The 22275-nt window shown below is 33.5% G+C and overlaps 1 protein-coding gene across 5 annotated transcripts in view; it reads left to right on the top strand.

Annotated features, from left to right (window-relative positions):
- The first annotated feature begins 13657 nt into the window (after positions 1 to 13657).
- LOC127847506 (vinculin-like) overlaps positions 13658 to 22275 on the top strand; it is a 95513-nt gene continuing 86895 nt past the window's right edge. For 3 of the 5 annotated variants that reach the window (XM_052379520.1, XM_052379536.1, XM_052379516.1), the window contains exon 1: positions 13659 to 13980. In XM_052379520.1, coding sequence (XP_052235480.1) covers positions 13924 to 13980 — 57 coding nt within the window. In that variant the 5' untranslated portion in view covers positions 13659 to 13923. Of the gene's footprint in view, positions 13981 to 22275 lie in introns of all 5 variants that reach the window. The other 2 variants (XM_052379542.1, XM_052379527.1) reach the window with 2 other exon arrangements.

The raw sequence follows: 22275 nt of genomic DNA, 5'->3' as shown, positions 1-22275 counted from the left end.
CCTTAATTGTAACGAATTAGATGTCGAAGATGAGTTTCATTTTGTTTGTAAACGCCCTTTGTTCATTGATATTAGAAGAAATTACCTTAAGAAATGTTACTATGTTAGGCCTTCTGTTTATAAATTCCACCAATTGTTGAATACAACGAATAAATTTGAACTAATTAAATTAGCAAAATTTGTAAAAGATGCTATGATTTTAAGAAATAATATTTCTAATGTTGTTACCTAACTTCAAAAGTTATCCTCCATATTTAAAAGAAGTATTTTACCTTGAATTTTCGTAACCGTATACGATGCTGCTTATGTTTATAGTTTTACTATGTTTATTTCTGTGACATATTTGATTGTGAAATTTATAGTGTTTAGACGATGTTCACTGTGCAAGTCTGAATAAATATGTCTTGTCTTGTCTATTTCAGTGGACTGAACGTGTTGCAAGAAAACTTATGTGAAGAAGGCGAACCCGATAAGATCCTCCGACGAGCCAGATAACCAATCTCCATCCACGTCACCAAACTATTATTCGATTTATCATGTCACATTTATTTCCTTTTCTTTTATGTTTTTTTTTCACCGTTTATTTTCACTGTAAATAGAGAATAATTTAGGTTGGTGACGTGGACGGAGATTGGTTATCTGGCAAGTCGGGTTAATTAATCGGGTGAGCCGTAGGCGAACCCGATAAGATCCTCCGACGAGCCAGATAACCATTCTCCATCCACGTCACCAACCTATTATTCTATTTATCATGTCACATTTATATCTTTTTATTTTATGCTTTTTCACCGTTTATTTACACTGTAAAAGAGTTTAACTGGAGAGTTTCGCTGGAATAATTACGTCATTTCGTAAAAAAATGACGTCATTTCACAGTAAAACAGAGCGACTGGCGGATATTCGAGGTCACGTGGTCATCTAGCCTAATATCCTTAGGTATATTAGGTTACCTGGTTATTGGGCTGATTTAAAGGCATGTGACAGGATAAATAAGTATAACGCGATTGTTTTGTTTTAGAGTTCAAATGTTTCTCGCCTCCCTGATGATGACCTTAAACTTTATATATTGTACATTTGGTTCCTTATTCTACAGACCGTATTGTTAATCATTGTCAATATCTAAAGTCACAGTTAAAAAGGAAAGGGTGGGCACAGAGGCTTACAGCTGATACCAAATCCAAATAGCGGGAACATGTTTCATTTTCAAACCCCTGTTTGCACTAAGCTGGACAATATGGACATTATAGGCATACATGCTCGCTATTGTTTTCGTATCGCTTTTTCATAGCAACGATTTGTGAACATACTGCATTATTTTCCACAAGACAAATACATGTGATTCTATAAATTATATATGTTATTTATCGTGTACGGCTCATTTGCGTCAAATTAACGTGCTCCCTGTCTAAGATAAAACATAAAGCTCTTTCTCAACGTGATTGCATGTTTAATGGTATGATTTTTTATCATGTGATAAACTCTTTATCTAAAACATCCTGCTGCTAGTATACAAAGTAGCATATTTAAAAATGCGAGTAAATAACTCCAATGTTCTGCATTTTTGCGCTTTAGGAAACCGATCTAGCTGAAATCAAATTTGTTTATCTGAATATTTGAAGAAGCTGCTTTGGAGTTATCTTAAAATTCGCGAATGTTGTACATAAAATAGAAGTTGATACGAATGTGAATCTGTTGCATTAATGATTGTTTGATAGATTGCTTGGCTGTTTCATTAATGGATTTGTCACATAGAAAATACGGTTGCAAACGATATTGTTAATTCCCCATTGCTTTACATCAAGTATGTACTTACGCTGCCCATCTCTGAATATCGGTAATGGTTGTTGATGACTCGTCGTGCTCGCTTCTCAATAATGCATATCATACATTAATGTAAATATGGCCCGAGAGAATAAAATAACTAATTGGTTTCATTGAAGAAATTGAATGCTTTACATTGCATTCAGGTTGTTTTAATTACAAATCGTGACAATATTATATAGTTATTTGGTATTGGATTTCTTGCTGGGTGACACAAGGCACTTATCAGATGGGTGTATATGTCCGTATATGTCATTAAACAAATGTGTTTGACCCCACTAATTTGAATATTCTGAACCTATCTTTACGGTACATATATTTAAGAGAAACACATATGAAAGACACAGTAGAGAACCTAGCATATGGGAGAACAGATCATTTCGTTGTTAACATGGTAACAGGGATTCCGCACTTTGCGTAAGTCCTGGAAATGATATAAGCTACTAGTAATTAGAAATATTCTATGGACTGTAACCTTGTCCTGATCATGATAAAATAAAATGCAAAGAAGTATTCTGAGAGTTATTTGTATGAGTTATTATGTGAAAGATTTATCGATTCAATGAACGGCTATGTAACCATTTTATTAAGTTCGGACTCTCTGTGGATCCGGCCCTTTAATACGATTATAGATAGTGAGATTAATGCCATATTTATTTTCCGCCTGGTCAACCTTTGTATACACAAGGGCCTAGAACGCGATATAAACTCAACAAGGGAATGAAAATAAAGATAGAGGGATCGTGATATCGATTTCGTAATATAACTCAATACAACACCAACATACAAACATCATATCAATAAATTTGGGTTTAAAATCAGCTTTATAGCAGTTGGTTTCAGGCTGGGGTAAAGGGTTATAATGGGCGAGTCCGGTCAAACTAGCATCTGATCAAAGGAAGCAGAAAATAGAAAAGTTATCTTGCTATACAGTCACCATGCAGGCTTATAATTAAAATAAAAAGATGAACACTATTTTTAAGCGCTAAATCAATTTATTTTGTTTAATGTTGAATGAGACAAAATTGATATCGCAATAAAAATAATCAGTTGATTTAATGTGTTTAAGTATTCAGAAAAATAGTGAATATAAGAATGTTTCAGTTGATTGAATGTGTTTGTTGCACATTTAAGAAGTCAGCTAAAATGTTGAGTATAAATATGTCTCAGTTTATTTAATTTGTTTTGTGTACATTTACGTAATCAGAAAAATGTTGAATGTTTAAATTATAGAAAAATATTTTCATAACAGTGCGAACAATGGCATATTTCTTGATATTGAATATTGCATAAGAAATTTGAGGCATATATAAGATAAGATAAAATAGTTTATTAAAGTCTCATCATCATGTACCTAGTAAAACATATATAAAATAGCTTTAAAACATAGTACATAAATGCCACTAACAATTGAGTTATAAGAGACTATACAAATTATAAAAATACTGTTCAGCATCAATAGCCAAAACTTTATGAACATATTTCACTTCAACAAAGGAGAGTGTTGATCAAGTTTTCAACTTCAAATATCGGTTTTAAGTAATATAAAATATATAAGAGTAATATAAATCTTAAATCTAATTGCTATGGGTGTTATAAAGAGCATTTTGCAAATCTAGTGCCAATATAACTTCTAATTGGAGCAGAAAATTGAATAAAATTAAAGTTGTCAAGATACAAATTATAAGAAGTGTAATGTCTACAAACAAAATTAAAATGCTTAAAGGATTTTTTAGTGAGTATGGTAGTATTATGCAAAAAGAAAGGAGATTATTCTACCCCAGAAATTTCCTGTTATACTAGCGTGGAATGTATACCGTCTTATGAAAATTGAAAACTTGATATTTAACACTTATGATACAGCTGTTATAATACAATGATTATATTATGATACCAGAAGCAGCTACTAGATACTAATATTTAAATATCCATGTCAAACACTCAAAATCATGCAAGAGAAGAGGAATCCCTTCAGTATTTATGAATAGGGATGCTAAAAAAGAAAAGGAAAAAAATAACCTAAACATACTGTGTACTATCCTACAAAATTTAAAAGACATATCCATCTTTTAGTGGCTGCTTCTAGTATGTGACTAGAATAACCATGAATATCTTTTAAAAAAATGAAAAAAACAATAAAAAAACTGTGTTAGTTAACATTATTTACACACTTTTAAATTTTAAACACATTAAAAGATCAAACTCTACAATACAATTTTCTTTTTCTTTCTACTAGAATATGATGGCAGGCTTTGGCAGATAAATACAAAAGGTTTTCGTCACTGAACATTCTAACCAATTAGTCGTCATCTGACATTTTATCATTATTTGCAAACATATTATCGAGTGCAGAGACTAGGTCTTTTATAATATCACAATATAACGGACAATCAAACAACACATGCTTTTCATCTTCAACATAATCAGGACAATTAAAATATTTTCTATTTGACAGATCAATATCTTCATAGCGCCCTGTTTCTATTCTTAGTGGCGCAACACCACACCTAAACTTTGTAAAAGCTGATCTATATTGAAATGGCATATTACACATAAGATAGTTTTCTGTGCAATACTGTGATTTAAACTTTCTGTAAGTTCTTAATTTATTACCACCGTTTCCCCTTATAGCATTGTGCCTCTCTAACAATAGCTTCCACTTATTTTTTTTCAATATCTAACAATTTCTCTCCCAACATTGATATAGTAGGTTTAGCATTTCCAATATTATTCTCTAATATATGAGCACTAATAATTTCTGATAAAAGTTTCTTCAATCTATAAAAACCATTTTGAACATCGCAAGCGTTGGACCACATATATATATATTTATTAATTCTATTATTATCCATACTCATTACTCAGAAATACTGTCTAAATACTGAAACCCATTGTCTAACAATTGGTGGTTTCCAACCCATCTCTTCACTTACAGCAACATTCGGAGAGTGAAACAGAAACCGTTAATTACTTTCTTATAGTGCAAACAAGGTCTTAAATGAGACCCATGCGAGCGAACAAGTACACGCATTGAATATTTGGAAGATAAACCATTTACACATAAAACGGTTATTTATACTTTTTTAAACAAGTTACTTCAGTTCATTTCTTATATTTAATGTAAATTTTAGTATCTGGTGGCGGTTGTGGTCAAATTAAGTTAATATGTCAATTTAAAGAAAAAGCTTGTAACACTCTAGACGTCACATTTATTGTTGAATATTCATTGGGCGGACAGTTTTCCTTATGTGGATATAGTAAAATTTAGTTGACGCTATATTAGCCATATTTATTAGACAATCTTTATGAAACTTGGTATGAACATTCGTCCAAAAAAATCTTTTCGGGGTTGGAAACTGGTTCAAGTGAGCTCAAATACTAAGTCAACAACACACTAATGTTCAAGGAGTAACGTTTTAGTCAAATCTTAATTAACCTCGGTCAGAAAGAGTTTTGGAATGATATTTCAGCCGAGATATAAATCAAAGCGCTGAAGGCACTGAAGATGTTCGCTATTGCATAATTTAACACGCAATTCATTTTTCAAAATCAATCGCAAGTTTGAAATGAACACACGCCATTCAACTTTATAAAGTGTGTGTCATAGCGCACGGGTCGAGTTTTGTGTGCACTTTTTATCATCCTTATTATTTCATAGAAATAACTTAGACAAAATAAAAACAACATGTTTTGAAAGCATAGAAAGTATGATGAAAATGGTAATGAGAACTTAATATAAAGAAAATTTGCAGTCACTATCATATTAAAGGAATATTTTTCTAATACCAAATAACTATCTCACCAAGAATATAAATTCATAATGAAATTTCCGTGTACAAAACTTTTGATTTTTGACACCATATACAAATTCAAAATATACAATAATCTTCGTATCTTGTATATGGAGGAATAAAAGTATATAAACATTGCTGTTTATGCTTTACTTGTTACCCGAGCTGTTCACACGGTGTCAACAACGCTGACATAAACATAGGTATAGAGAACTAATGCGCTTTTAGGCGTAGCTGTTTTACTCAGTTTTCATCTTAGTGACTTTATATAACGCCAACAGACACGCATGAATATTTTCGAATATTTAATAAGCTGATTCGAGAAACAACCACTGAATTTTTGCTACATCACTGTGTATGTGCTCAATTTAAAGGATGAAGCACTGTTCAGTGTAAGGAATTCTGGACTACTCTCTGTATGCTCAAACGACACAAATTGTGGCCCTGTTACAATTACGCTTTACAATCCATCTCGCAGAATTTCACTTTCGCCTCAAAGATGAGAAAACAATCATTAGCGAAATAGTATATTGTCACGATAAGAGAAAATCGTTTAATTATCATACCACAAGGTTTGCCGTACTTGGTCAGCACGTCTGGAAATCATTCCTTAATGTGTGGATAGGCTGCCATTATTAACAAGTTTGCTATTTTGAATTCAATTTTGTATCAAAAAGCATTGTTCTTAAATGTGGCATTTTCAATTCGCAATGAGATTTATAATGGCCCTCGCCATGCGAAAATGGGTCTTATTCCATATGCGCCCATCATATAAATAACCCACTCAGATATCCTTCTGGTAAGGAGAAACATAACATATTGAGTGATTTTATAGCGAACAGCATCGCCTATGGTCTGACTGCGCAAAAGCACATGTTGGGTTTAACAAACGCTTGCCGAAACGCATAAGACCCATTTTCGCATGACGGCGCTATTGACGTGTTATTTAAATGTGTCGAAAGAAAACTGCGTTTAAATCAAATATCAACATACGATATATTTCGATAGTGAAGAAAGATACTCATAACAAGGCATATGAGGACACATATGAAGTGCTCTCCCGTAGTATATTTGTTATCTACTCACACTAATGTGTGGTTTGACAATGCTAACACACATTTCATGCGGTGAATATGCAACTTACAAGTGAAAAACTCAACACAATAGTTTAACTTTTGTTTAATTGTATTTATTTATTTAGAAAAGTAAATTGCAAACTTTATTTAAAAGTCAGCGTATACGCCGACTACATTTTTAAAAGATATTTATTGTTATAAATATATTTAATATAATATATTTAGTTGTTTTCGGTTTTAGCGATTATAAAGCATTTTCGAGGTTGCCTATAGTATGCATGTAGTAATTGATGAACTCATATCCAACTGTCTATGTATTGAGAACTGTGAGTATAATACAACTCTTTCTCGCGCGGATACGCGTAGTAAGCGGGTATTGGGCTCTTAGTAGCTAAGGCGTATAGACCTGAAATTAAGACTAACCACGGAGTGTATATTGACAGGAGATGAATCGAGTATTTGACCCTTACTGTAGTAAATTCAATCTTATGCAAAAACTATTCATCCGATTTTATTGGTTTATACGTTATCTTGTTGCTTATTAATTCCTCTTTCAAAAAAATATAACTTTTAGTATATTCCCGTTGTTATTGATGGATTTATAGCGAGTTAAACACAAGAAATACACATTTTATGTTTTACCACCGCGCGTTTTAACGTGTTGTGGCTATCGATCTTTTACGATTAGCGTACAGCGAAGCGCCGAGGTTATACATTTTGATGTACCCACTCACGTCTTTTGTTAAATTATAGTTTCATTTCTCGGCCGATTTTGACAAATTATATATCATTAGAAAGCTTACGTTACGTAGTAAACAGATATATCAATATATATTAAGTTTTTCTTCTGATTTCGACAGCCCGGCGAGTTATAACTTTAACTTTTGCAAATATCATACCGTTGTGGAGTTTTAGAATCTAGATTTACGGTTGACATGTTCGTACTTAATACCAATTTGTAGCGTTTATATTTGGAGTTCAGTTTTAAAAATTACATCTTGCTTAGGAGAATAGAATTCTGTATACGATAGAAAAAACATTTGTTTAAAAACGAAAGTAATTAAGGAATGAAGGCGGGAAAATGTAGCGCGCGTTCCTAACGCACTGAACTGATGCTACGGTCTTGGCGATTATGCTTTTGTTTAGAAACCGGCCATTGAATTTCTTTTGCCATCTTATTATATTTTTTATGGAATATATTGTAGTATTTTGTTCACGAAACATATCAATAAAGCTTATTATAAATGAATCTTAATAAATTAACGATTTCAGCTCTTGTTTATAACACAGAAAGGGTGTAAAATTTATGATGAAACAGCGTATATAGCGGACCCTCTCGATATTATTCGACTTTGCATGCATACTTGAAATAAAATGGGTGTCAAAAACATTCATCGTTTGCTGTTTATTATCAACAAGGTAATTATGTATAATTATTTGAAATGTTATTTACCTTAAATTATCAATTTATTAAAGATTCTTGAAAATCACGGTCGGTGTTACGCGGGTCATTTCGTATTTTGACATCAGGGCATCATGTCCAACTATTGAAAATCAGATTTTTTTCACCGGGACGATGACGGCTTGGATTTAGACAGGCAGACAGATAGTTTATTAAGACTTAAACAACAGTACATCGTCTTCAACTAAAATATATAAATTATTTTTAGACGAATTGTTAGGTGATTACACATATAGCAGTGATGATTCTGAGAATGTTGCCATGTTTCTTATCCGTGTAATCTAGAGTCCATGGTTTGAGCATTTTTATCGCGGTGTTCAATAAAAGATATCTCAATAATCTTGTTTATTGATAGATCTGTGGTTTTATTGCCCCTGTGTTCAGCACAAACCAATTATCTCGTTATGATCAGATACTGTGCCGACCAATACTAAATAACACTATGGTGTCATACGCCACAGCAGGGACCTATACTTGTATATTGGTCCCTAACCACAGGTGGCAATGTCTGGTCAGTTTACACTTTTTATGATACCTCCATGTCTTCTCGTGGTATTAGTGGTCATTTCTTGGAGTAATGTAACGCCAAATACTCAATTTTGCGTTTATAAGATATGTAGCGTATTAAAAACATTTATAGTCATCTGTCCATACAGATTGCCATAAACTAAATACTGTATACTAAGTAGATGTCAGCCAGCTAAATCACAATAATTATAAGTGCTTAATACCTATACATGTACATTTTAAACATTTAAAAAATCTAATACTTAACATTTAACGTATTAAGCGGGTACCGGTAAAAAAACTCCGTCATTTCGTAGTCCTATAAAGAGTGTATAGTAGTGTACGGAACAACATAATTAAAAACAGCATTCTCATTTGACCACAACGGGGTTAAATAATCTTTCCGAAAAATACAAATAATACAGAGTTTTAATTTAGAATTCTATATATTTATAACTCTGTTAACTTATAAAGATATTTCAATATACATGCATAGACAGTTGACCGTGATTTTCAAGAATCTTTAAATAATTTTAATTAATTGATAATTTATGGTTAATAACCTTTCATATAATTTTACATAATTACCTTTTTGATAATAAACAACAAACGATGAATGTTTTGACACCCATTATATTTGAAGTATGCAAAGCCGAAAAATATCAAGAGGGTCCGCTATACATTTGTATACGCTGTTTCATCATAAAATTAACACCCTTTCTGTGTTATAATCAAGAGCTGAAATCGTAAATTTATTAAGCTTCATTAATACTTAGCTGTATGGATATGTCTCTAGAACAAAATATTTCAATATATTTCATAAAAAATATAATAATCATGGCAAAGGAAATTCAATGGCCGGTATCTAAACAAAAGCATAATCGCCAAGACCGTAGCATCAGTTCAGTGCGATAGGAACGCGCGCTACATTTTCCCGCCTTCATTCCTTAATTACTTTCGTTTTTAAACAATTTTTTTTTCTATCGTATACAGAATTCTATTCTCCTAAGCAAGATTTTATTTTTAAAACTGAACTCCAAATATAAACGCTACAAATCGGTATAAAGTACGAACATGTCAACCGTTAATCTAGATTCTAAAACTCCAAAACGGTATGTTATTTGCAAAAGTTAAAGTTATAACTCGCCGGGCTGCCGAAATCAGAAGAAAAACTTAATATATATTTATATATCTGAAAACTACGTTACGTAAGCTTTCTAATGATATATAATTTGTCAAAATCGGCCTAGAAATGAAAATATAATTTAACAAAATACGTGAGTGGATACATCAAATTTATAACCTCGGCGCTTCGATAAAAGATCGATAGTTACGACACGGTCACGTGACTTAGACACAACAAGATATTTGGCGTAGCGGTCCCGTTTCATATCCGTGTAATCTAGAGTCCGTGGACTAACCAACTTAGACGGTCGCTAAGCGACCATCTAAAAATCAGCCGTTGGCAGTAATTGTGAACATCAGTTACTATTTTTCTCACTAACTTCACACCAGTTACTTGCGTACGATCCACCTCTGATACCGCAATATTTAACGCAAGCCAGCAGAGGACTTGAAACATCAAGCACAAGCGTATGATTATGTGGGTCACGTGTTTTGTTACTACTATCTGCCAGCTCATGCAACAGATCTGGTTTTGCCAAATCTGGATATAGCCAATGTATTCTCCATATTGTATGATAATTTGGTTTTACCAGCGGCAGTCAACCATTGAAAATATTATGCAATATATTCAAATTCAAATTTCATGCTTTACCTACAAAAAGTAGAGAATGAATTCAAAAAGTGTTACGAACTGATAGAAGCATGTTCGCAAAAGGCTAAACTCTGAAAACATACGGGCATTTTCGGACCTCTTCACGTGAAGAATATTGAATTATGTCTATGCAATTAGACAGGATTTTGGAGAACACGAGAACACTATAACCACAAGGAATGGCTGGAACGTTGGAAACATGAGTGCTATGTTAATTCTTACCGCATTTGCCGATGCAACAGTGTGCGTTTATTTATAAGGCCTACGTTAATTCGTACACCATCACGCAATAATAATTCGTGTAAATGCTGATTTCTAATCGGTTCTAAACGCTCGGACTGTTGCTTCAAACGAACAAACGGTTATCACATCCGCCATACGATCCAGTGCCTGGTTATAATATGCCTCGATAGACACAAAAAAGCTCCAAATTTAAGTGCGTGCATAAGTATGTTCATTTCTGCAGAATGACCGGTGGTCTGGTGTTATGGAGATGCTACGACGGGGACAATGCGTTCTCGTAGAGTCGGGGGCAACGTTAAAACTATAATCGGTAACATATTTGATGCTAAGATACGTTCACAACGATTGCCAGTTGGTGCTACAAGCATGGCTGTGTAGCGCTACTTCACATATGCTGTCTTCACAATTATTCTGACAATCCATGCAGTGGCCCGAGTCATTTTATCACTATGCTGGCTTGTAAGAGCAGGGGTCAAGGCTCCATTCTTTTCTTGAATAAAAATATGTTCACAAATCATCATTACTTAAAAGAAAGGTCTGTGTCTGTGAAGAAAATATGCCCGCGGCGACAATTAGATTTGGCGGCGGTTAGACGGCTACAGTAGACACTTGGGCTGTCTGGTTAGCGCAGCGATTGGTGCATGCGCGTCTCGCCAAGGCGACCACAATTGAATCCCCACTTCAGGCGCATTTGAGTTTGGTTAGTGGTTATCTATTCGGAGAGGTAGGGTTTCCTTCGAGTACTCAGATTACCCGCAACAGGATAAGACCACACCAAAAGTGAATATATCTAATAAAACTGAAATAGCTAGAAAAGTCGTCCCTACTTTCGTAAGTCTTAACACTATTTACTTATAACACCAATAATGTATACATGCTTGGACACATACCTGGTACTTACATAATAAATAATTTAGCCATATGCGCGGAAAACCCTACAAAACTCCAAAATACATGCACAGAAGCAGCAATCGTGATCCATGAACAAGTACATGATGCGTCATGAAGTCTTGGAGAATCGGCAGATAACTGCTTTAACTCTAACTCGACGTTATAAACACAGTTATGCTTTACAACCACAGAGGCTGCCCTTTTAAAATCAAAACAATAACCATTAAAGCTTTGCTCAATAAAGAAAATGACTTTCTTTCCTTCTTTTCTAACACGGTCTTCCCGGAATACTGATCAAAATGATTTTCGGTAATTTACATGTCCAATTTTTCAATTAAGTATACTTCATGCGCGCGTATGTTATTGTACAAATACGAAGTAAAAACATGAAAATATTTGGGTTAAACAGGGACTAAAATGAAAAGTCAACTTAAAAAAAAATCAAAATGGTGGGATTATATCGATGATGACATTTACAATTTCATTTTAGAATGTATCTGACATCGAAAGAATAACATTTATTATCAAATTTTGTGTCTTGAATAATCGCTTAAAAAAGAAACAATTATGCAAAAACCTTGTATTTCATTAACAAACGAAATAGGGGAAACTTCCGGACCTACACTTAAAGGGGCTTTTTCACAGATTTTGGCATATTTTGAAGTTTGTCATTAAATGCTTTATATTGATAAATGTAAACATTGGATCTCAAAAGCTCCAGTAAAAAATCATGAATAAAATTAAAAAAGGGAAAAAAAAGTAGCCGGTACCAGGGCTCGAACCAGTGACCCCCGGAGTCCTGGAGTTAGTCTGAAGTAAAAACGCATTGGCCCTCTCGGCTATTCCGCCGTGTGTGCGCAGTAATAGTATGTAATACTTTATGTAAGCAATCTTCGTAGTTTCGTAAATGTAAACGACAACAACAGAACTCTCCAAATTATTCAATCGTTTCGCGTTGCAACGCTTTATAATTTTTAGGTTTTCAAATCGTCAAAAGCTACATATAACGGCTATATTGGACTATGGTAAATGCTCAGTAATACTGTTTCCTCACAAATATCATAACTAAAACGAAAATTTTCGAATCTTAAACAACTTTTTTCAATTTTGTCGATTAACCAAACCGTGAAAAGATTCCTTTAATTAACGTCACCGCCAAACTCTCGAGCTTCATACGCTGTTGCTACATTAAAATAATGCAATTGGTAGCTGGCGTAAACGACCGCGGACAGCCGGAAGAATGCATTGCACTAAAAAAAACATCCATAAATCAACGAATCTTGTTTTTGAATGGACCTGGAGCATTTAGTTCCAATGTTTACATTAATCATTTTAAAGCACATACTGACACACTTAAATACATGTCAAAATCTGTGAAAATGGACATTTAATACAGTTAATTCATTTATCGCATTATAATTGGCCGGGTCTAACGATTTCACATACAGTTATTTTCAAAGAATTAGTTGCAGTTGAAATCAAATCTTCAAGCATCTGACTCAAACGTTGAAACTGTCCTAATTTTTAAATTTAATTTATGATTTTAAGTATCATAAATACTCAAAGTCAACGAATTGTTAGCACAATATTTCGTTAAATAAAGTTAATCTATAAAAAAAAATCTGCAATAGCCAACATTTCAACGCTAGATGTATGGTATGGTAGCATACCTTTAACGAGTTACAAAATGCTTTTTTGTGTGGCACAATTTATACATTTTAATTTCCCGCAACGATATCTATTCATACGACAAACGAACACTATTTTTTTGTTTCCCGCAAAAATGAGCATATCTTGTTAATTTGTTACCAGACTACATTTAGCGTTGGAATTTTGGCTATTGCTATAAGCAACATTGATTGTTTACATGTTAACTTTACTTTTCGAAATACTGTTCAAAATTTTCGTTGATTTTGAAGGTTTATGAGCTTTTAAAGAGCATTAGCAAAACGCTCTCAAATTGTGAGCGCTTCTGAATGAGCTGAAACCCAATGAACCGGAACAACCCCTTCACCATAAATGGTAATTTCCGGAAAGTTGCGTATCGAATTCCTCATTTATGATAACAGAATCTTTGTTCATTCCGACATCATTAATGTATGAACTTTGTTTATTATCTATATATTTTGTTTGGTTTTTGGTAAAGGAACGTCGCAAAACCACATTCTTTTTATTTAGCTGTTTCACTTTCTAAAAATAAACCAGCCTTCTGTTCGAATACATCGTGTACCTGAGTTGCTAGCTCCGAATGGTTAATTGGTCGGAAGTCGGTAGTGTAATTAGATGTGATACCTTTGTATTTAAGTGTAATTATACATGTAAAGAAACGGATTTAGATTACCAAAGGACCTAAACATGCCGGTGTTTCACACCAAAACGATTGAGAGCATTTTGGAACCAGTTGCACAACAGGTATCGCAATGTTTAATTTGTAATCTAAATATGTGTTGACTGTGGGTGGGGTACAGTTAGCTGTCAATTAATTTAAGTAAACAGAACGGTAATTATGTGGAGCGGGTTTGCTTTTTACTTTTTCTGGCAACTTCGTTTATTAACGCCAAGTAAACTATAAAGAACTAAACTTATATGTATGTAAAAATAACAAACAGATGGATGACATGCAAGCAACACATACTAATAATAGAGCAATTACCTGTATATGTCTCGAACATAAACCTTGTTACACAACTACATTATTTTCTTTTTTTTCAGACATCATCTAAATGTTTTCACACATCTTGGCATTCTTTGATTCGCCGTTTAAGGTAGCGCACCTCATATGGACACATATCCAAATATAATCTAAGTAATTATTTTCTTAATCAGCATCATTTCACTGAACTACATGCAAATTTGTAGGTAGGCTTTCCATGCTTTAAAAAAAAATATACTGATTTTTTCAAAACCACCCCCACCCTCGGCTTTTGTCCAATTTATTTTCACCCCTGGGGTATATAAAAGTTCCATAATTCATTCAAATTTCCAAATATGGGCATGCAGTTGGTGTGTACAGATGCTGTAAAGGTGTTTAAAGTTTAAACAAGATGAAATAAGTATTCTTTTACAGACATTTATTTTTTACAAATTTTTATCTATTAAAGAGCGCCATGAAATGTAAGTGATTTCAGCCAAGTAAAAATTGGGTCGGTTAAAAACAAAGTGTCATAAAATTCAAAATAGTATCATTTAAGTCATATTTTAAACTTAGTTTTTATAGAAACACTATATACAGCAAAAATACCAAGAAATAGACAGATTTACCGTTTACTTTTTGAAATAAAAATAAAAATGCAACATGCATGGTTCTTATTTTCAACAGTAAATCACCCAATTTCGCCATAACGTTGTTTTAATTTTAATAATTGAAGAATGTGCATAAAAATTGCAACATATTTAACAATAAATACAGCTTATATGGCATATTAAATCAAATTACATTAGAAAATAAATAAAACGCGTCGCAAAAAAGTAAACGTCGTCAGCAGTATTCGAACCTGCGCGGGAATATCCCAAAAGATTTCTAGTCTATCGCCTTAACCACTAGGCTACGGCACCTAATAGTAGGCTCTTCAACCTTCGAAGAAATCGCGGGAAATCATTAGAGGTGCGCTACCTTAACTGAGTGTTTAGTGCCCCATTGTTAAGCACACACACACTATCTTGTTATGATGCTGCTGGCCCGACAGTTGCTAATTTGCAACACTGGTAACATATACATGTCTGGTCATTTATCAATATTAATCATACTTCAATGTTTTGTCTGTCTAGTAGTATTATAGAGTGATTGCATGAACTTATTATTGTAAAAACTGAATAGATGCTTTAATTTTTTTTGTAGCCTTTTTTCATTTATTCTTAAAATACAATATACATAAATTTTGCTAGATTGGTCATTGTTGGCTTGATGTGTGCTTATAAGTACCACAGGTTTTCTTTAGTAATATACTACAACTTACATCAGGTACAGGAAATAAACTTTAAAGAACAGTGGCATAGTAATGTAAATTGGTCATTGTCAGCTTGAAAAAATAATCATAATGTTTTTTAATCAATATTGTGTTAAATGGCCTCAATATTATTGAAACTCATACTTAAAAAGCAAATTGAGGCAGCTTTAGTTCAAAGAATTTTTTTGTTTGTTATGTTTTAATGTTTACAACATAGCATTTTAGGTGGGAATAAAACTTGGGGTACAGTCTAATATTGGGCACGCAGGGTACTTTAAGTATATTTTAAGTACATGGGGTACATTTATGCAGTGTTTTTTTCTCCTCGTTTTGGAATGGGGCCCGGTCCCTTGAATTGGGAAAATTTGTGTGTTTTGACTAAAATTGGGAAATTATAGTGTTGTTGTTGTTTTGCTAAAAATGCGTCAAAATTAAGAAGTGTTATCAATTTTATATTAACAAAGGTTGAATGAAAAAAACACTGCCAGGGATTTTTATCTGATTTTGGGGAAAGGGCGAAATGCTGGATTTTGGGGGGAAAATCATGTGAAACGTCAGATTTTTGGGAAAATAAGGAAAGTCTTAAATAATCAATTTAACATATTTTGCTTTTTTAAAAACAAATTCAAGGCAAGAGATAATTTAATTATGCAATATGTTCTATTTTCTACACTGGATCAGGTTAACTTATGTATTTAAAGTTTAAAAAAAAAAATTGGGGGGGGGGGGGGGGGGGGGGGGAATGAAATATGGGGGAAAATTTACCTGCTGAGGGAAAACAAAAATCCGAAGGGAAAGGGCTGTTTTTCGGCTGGTCACAAAGAAGGGAAAAAAAACCTGACTTCTGTGGTATACTTAAGAGCACCTAGGGTACTTTTAAGTAGTTGTTACAAGCCCAAAATGACCATTCAAGCAGATGAATAAAAAAAATGATTTTGCAATGGTGTCGTACTGCAATAGTATTTATTCAAATTGGAACAAAAACCAATACAAAATCACAGCAAGAAGGTAGTCTAAAAAATATCAAAACTGATAAAAAAGCTTGTATTAGGAAGAAGTTTTCTTAACTATAAATATAATTATGTATATGCATGTAATTATTATAAATACTGTCTTGTTAGATGTTAATCTATAAAGTTTGAATGATAAAATCAACATATTTGTTAACATTAACATAATTATTAACATGATCTTATGGTAGCTATTTACATGCTGTATGTTGCACTTGAGATGTCTCTTGAAGCAGGAGCCTAAGCATTGAAATATTATAAATATGTGACTGCATAAGTGTGTGTGTAGTATTACTGAAATGTGGTAATGTGATAGATGATAAGTGCATGTACACACAAACACATGAGTGCACTGTTAATATACTTTTAACATGTTGGTTATGAAACTAAAAATAGAACAATCTAAACTAGTCAGATTAATAATTTAAAAAAATGTCTTTGATTTTTTTTATTTGATAGTATACTGAAGCAGCAAATTCCATATTTTGAAATCATCAATTTATTATTAAAAAGTAATTATCAATATCATCCCGCACCAAAGGCGAAGGGATGTAGAATTGGGCTGTCCTTCTGTGTGTCACAAAATCTTTAAGGGCTAAATCTCAGAAACTATATGGTATCAACATGAATTTAAAGGTGTATAGATATCAATGAGGAGAATGCACAAGAACCATAACCCTACACTTTCTTAAATAAGAGTTAGTGCCCTTAGTTTGTTTGTATGATGAATTTTTTCAGGGCCATATCTCAGATACCATGCAATATTTCGAGATGAAACTTCATGTATGTATTGATAATAATGAGGAGAAATGACATGCTTAAGAACCATAATCCTTTGCTTTCTTAAATAGGAGTAAATGCCCTTTGTTGTTTTTGCATGATTGAACTTTTTAGGGCTATATCTCAGATATGATACAACATTTCAACATGAAACTTCATGGGTGTGTAGACACAAATGGGAAGAAGTGCCATGCACAAGAACCATAACCCTGTGCTTTCTTAATCAAGAGTTATTGCCCTTTGTTAGTTTTTTATGATGTAACTTTTCAAGGCTATAATATCTCAGATAAGCTACAAGATTTCAACAAGAAACTTCATGGGTGTGTATATATCACTGAGGATAGTTCCAATTAATAAAAGCAATTTCCCTCGCTTAATTATTACCTATTAATTATTACCTCAAACTTAATGATAACATGTTATATATGATGTACATTGTATACTGTATATCAAGGGATTTGCACCGATCCATAAACAACGTTTATTTGGCGGGGATATCATTTCAACGAATTTGCTTGTTATTTATCAATTTAAAGTGTTTTATCTTTGAACAATATTCGATTCTTTTGAGAATCTGTGGGGATTGTTTATCAGCTAGCTGTGCGTCATTCAAGTGCAAAAGTGCAAAAGACCAGTCTCCACTGGCTAGACCAAAACAGTAGGAAGCAATCCACAGGTAGCTGCAAGCATAACATTTAACATTAATCTTGACTGTTTACACATTTCTGAATGGGTCTGTATGTACTAGAGCAATGAGCTAATCCTTTAAGGCTCATTATCGGGTACTTACTACATGGATTAGGATATACAAATCTGACTTGTAATTTGCTCATTAGTAAGGGTGATATGGAGTTAGACAAACAATGAACAAAAGAAGGTTTGCATTGAGCCTTATTGAAATAAGCTGTACATATATAACTGTACTTGGAGTCTTTAACCAACTTATTTGTTTAATGTGAAGTATTTATTAGAATGATAACACAATATGTGGAAAAATTTCAAAAATGGCTGTTTGTTTTTAGACAAAAATACTTTTCCAACGAATAGTCGTATATATATAAAGACCTAAGGCCAGAGGTTTTTATCTTCTGTTTAATGGGAGCGCCGTATTTTCCGAAAAGTGAAATAAAAATTAAATGGAAAAAAATATTTTTATTTTTATTTTTTCCTCCGCATCCAACAAAAAGGGTTCTTCTAAAAAAAGTTAATGGTGTATTTTAGCCTTGGCTGTTTTACACCCGGAAGTCTTAACATTTTATCGGCGAAAAAGTATGTAAGAATATAGAACACATCTGAAAAAAAGGTTGGTGTTACATCATGTTGTTTGTTTATCGCATGAAATTCATTTCGCCCTAATTTTCAAGTAAATCCATAAACAAACAATACCTGTAAAGCAACCTCCCATTTAAATTCCAGCAAACACAATTTATTCTCTCACACTCGATAAAAATAAATACAAATAATCAAATAAAAGTTAAATCTCCGATAGTTTTCACACATTGCATCTTCTATGGAGCTAATGTATTAATGCTGTATCTGACAGTACTGCATGCTTCCGGTAATGAAGTATTGATCAATGCCTTTTGGCCATTTGCCACCTGCTGAGGTGTTACAAGTTTACAGTTTTAACTCCTAGAAATCGGCCCCAATATCAAAGACCTTTGATGTCTACAGACAGCATTGACAGCTTGCTTTTTGAGGGATTGGTTTAATTGACGTCATTTGGTAACACTGTTGTGATTGTCGAAGACTTGTGTATGTAAATGTTTTTATTGTTGTTTCTACTGGAATTTGAGTAAAGGGTAATTCTAATGTTTTATTTAGAAGACGAAATAAATATTAAATATTTATGTATAATACCAAAATACCCCGCCCCCCCCCAAAAAAAAAACTTTTTTTAATTGTTGGGTGGATGGGTAGTGTATGTAAATACAATTTATATTAAGCACTTTCATGCACACTTGAATGCCGTAAGAGGGTTGTTTATTGTGTTGTTTTCTGTATACTTGATTGTTGATCTAATTAACTATAAAGAGAATTGAATAAGCAGGATTCATAATGCACATCTTGTATTCAGTAATTTAAAAGGGTAAACACTAATGCAAATAACTACAAGAAAAAAAACAAAAAAAACAAGACTTGTCATTATTTCTCCTGACTTCTCCCTAAAAAATGCCAGTCAAGACAGAAGTCACTTCTCCCTAAAATTTGACCCTAGGCCGACCACTGTAAAACTGTTAATTAGCTGTAATTGTTCTTACTATTAGCTCACCTGAGCAGGAATGCTCATGGTATGCTGTTGTGATCGACACCATCTGCTTTTTCAACAGTTTGTGTGTCCTCAAAAGTTTGCTTAAACATATAACTTCTTTTCATGTTTTTAAACTTTTTTGAGACCCCTCATACTTTATACTGACTGGACACTGTCTGGCAATACCAGGCACGTTTACAGGTAGTTATTTTTACAGTTTTTAGTAACTTCCAAAAATAAAAAATATTTTTTTTTATTATGCTTTATTTAATGTTTTTTTTCCTACGAAATTTTTATGAGTTTTTATTGTTATTTTTTTCCCTCCTCCTACTCAAACATTCAAAAAAAAAAATCCCGTTAAACAGAAAACAATAAAACTCTGGCCTAACTTAACAATTTACAGACCAGACAAAGAGAAAACATTAAAAGGCCTGTTTTAAATTCAAATCTTTGGAAGCATTTATTACCGGAAATTAAGTAGAATGATCTTGCATTTCACTGTCTCCCTCAAAAATGTTTGTTGGCAATATCCGTCAGGCCAACGATCTTTGCCATGAGTGCTATACTTTTCAACAAACAACATTATAAATTGCAAAATGATGATCTTATATGATTTAATGTTATGCCTGGGCATTTTATCATCAAAGATAAAATTTAAAAAGATAATTCCCCTTGTCAAATTTAAATTTAATTCACGATGCTATTTGGTTATTATTTTTATTATACTTTAAGGCTTCACATATATTAAAATTATACTTATCGGTATTCACAATGTCTTTAAACACTTTTAGGTTTCATTAGGAGGATTCATTTATAGACTTAACAGGATGTCATTACTTAGTAATGTTATTGGTAATATCCGTTTGCTTAAGAGTCCTTTATGTACTTACTTACTTTACGTTACTTTCCTCACAAACAGCATTGTTTTGTTGATATCAGTAGAAATATGAGTCACCACGACACACATTGCCAAGTTTACAAATCATCAAAATAAAATTGAAAGGATTGTATAAGGTTAAACACAATTTTTGAACTTTTCCCTCTAGATGGAAAGGCACCAAAATATCCATAATCAGTGCTCAAGCTGGGCCTTAACCCTTTCCACTCAGAAACGCTCTTTGACACATTTGAAGTCCTTTAGAAAATCAAATTAAATAAAGTCCTTTCTTAATCAAAGGCTTCATATCCAACCCTAAGATATTTATGAGCAGCAAACAGAATAAACCTGAACAGACTGCAATTATTTGCAGGCTGTTCTGGTTTCATGCTGTTTTATGCCATTTTCACTTTGCTTCCAAGTTTGAAAGGGTTAACAGAGGGGTGCAGCACCCTGTCGCCCCAAGTTCCAAGTGGGCCCTCCTAGACCCCAACCATGCCCTTATTTGAGCTAATGGGTCAAGTTCCCCACGGGTACTACTTTCCCATACCCCGGGTACTCTGGAATATACTTCACCGTACACCGATTTTTAGCTCACCTGATTGCTCAGGTGAGCTTTTGGGATCGGTCTTTGTCCGTCTTCCGTCAGTCCGTCTGTCCGTCCGTCGTCCACATTTGGTTTGTAAACACTCTAGAGGCCACATTTTTTGTCCGATCTTCATGAAACTTGGTCAGAAGATTTGTCCCAATGATACCTCGATGGAGTTTGAAACTGGGTCATGCTGGGTCAAAAAATAGGTCACTAGGTCAAAAAGAGAAAAACCTTGTAAACACTGTAGAAGATACATTTCATGCCCAATCTACATGTAATTTTGTGAAAATGTTTGTCTTAATGATATGTTGGTTGATTTCAAAAGTAGGTCCCGTCTGTTGAAAAACATGACCGCCAGTGTGTGGGGCAGTTTTCCTTATATGGCTGTGGAGAAACCTTGTAAACACTCTAGAGGCCATATTTATTGTCCGATCTTCATGAAACTAGGTCAGAAGATTTGTCCCAATGATGCCTCGATTGAGTTCGAAACTATGTCATGCTGGGTCAAAAACTAGGTCAATAGTTCAAAAAGAACTTGTAAACACTGTAGAAGTCACATTTCATGCCCAATCTTCATGTAACTTTGTCAAAATGATAAGTTGGTTGAGTTCAAAAGTCCATTGAAAAACATGGCCGCCAGTGGGCGGGGAAGTTTTCCTTATTTGGCTATAGAGAAACCTTGTAAACACGCTAAAGGCCACATTTCTTGTCTGATCTTCATGAAACTTGGTCAGAAGATTTGTCCCAATAATACCTCGATCAAGTTCGAAACTGGGTCATTCTGAATAAAAAACTAGGTCACTAGGTCATAAAAAAGAAAAACCTTGTTAACACTCTAGAAGTCACAATTTTTGCCCAATCATCATGAAACTTGGTCAAAACATTGGTTTTATTTATATCTCGGACGGCAGGGGCAGTTTTCTCTATATGTATATAGTGAAAACATGTGAACACTCTAGAAGTCACATTTTTGGTCCAATCTTCATGAAATTTGGTCAGAACATTTGTTTCCTAGATACGTGAGTTAAGTTCGAAAATGGTTCAGGTCTGTTTAAAAAACATGGCTGCCAGGGGAGCGGGGCAGTTTTCCTTATATTTATATAATAAAAAAGGCTTGTGAACAGTCAAGAAGTCACATTTCTTTGCCCAATCATCATGAAACTTGGTCAAAACATTGGGTTTATTGATATGTTTGAAAATGGTCCAGATTTGTGAAAAAAACATGGCCGCCAGTGGGCAGGGCAGTTTAC

Source organism: Dreissena polymorpha, chromosome 1 (genome assembly GCF_020536995.1).
Source record: "Dreissena polymorpha isolate Duluth1 chromosome 1, UMN_Dpol_1.0, whole genome shotgun sequence".
Lineage (NCBI taxonomy): Eukaryota > Metazoa > Mollusca > Bivalvia > Myida > Dreissenidae > Dreissena > Dreissena polymorpha.
Note: the sequence above shows the minus strand (reverse complement) of the source record. Positions and strands in the feature narration are given on the sequence as shown.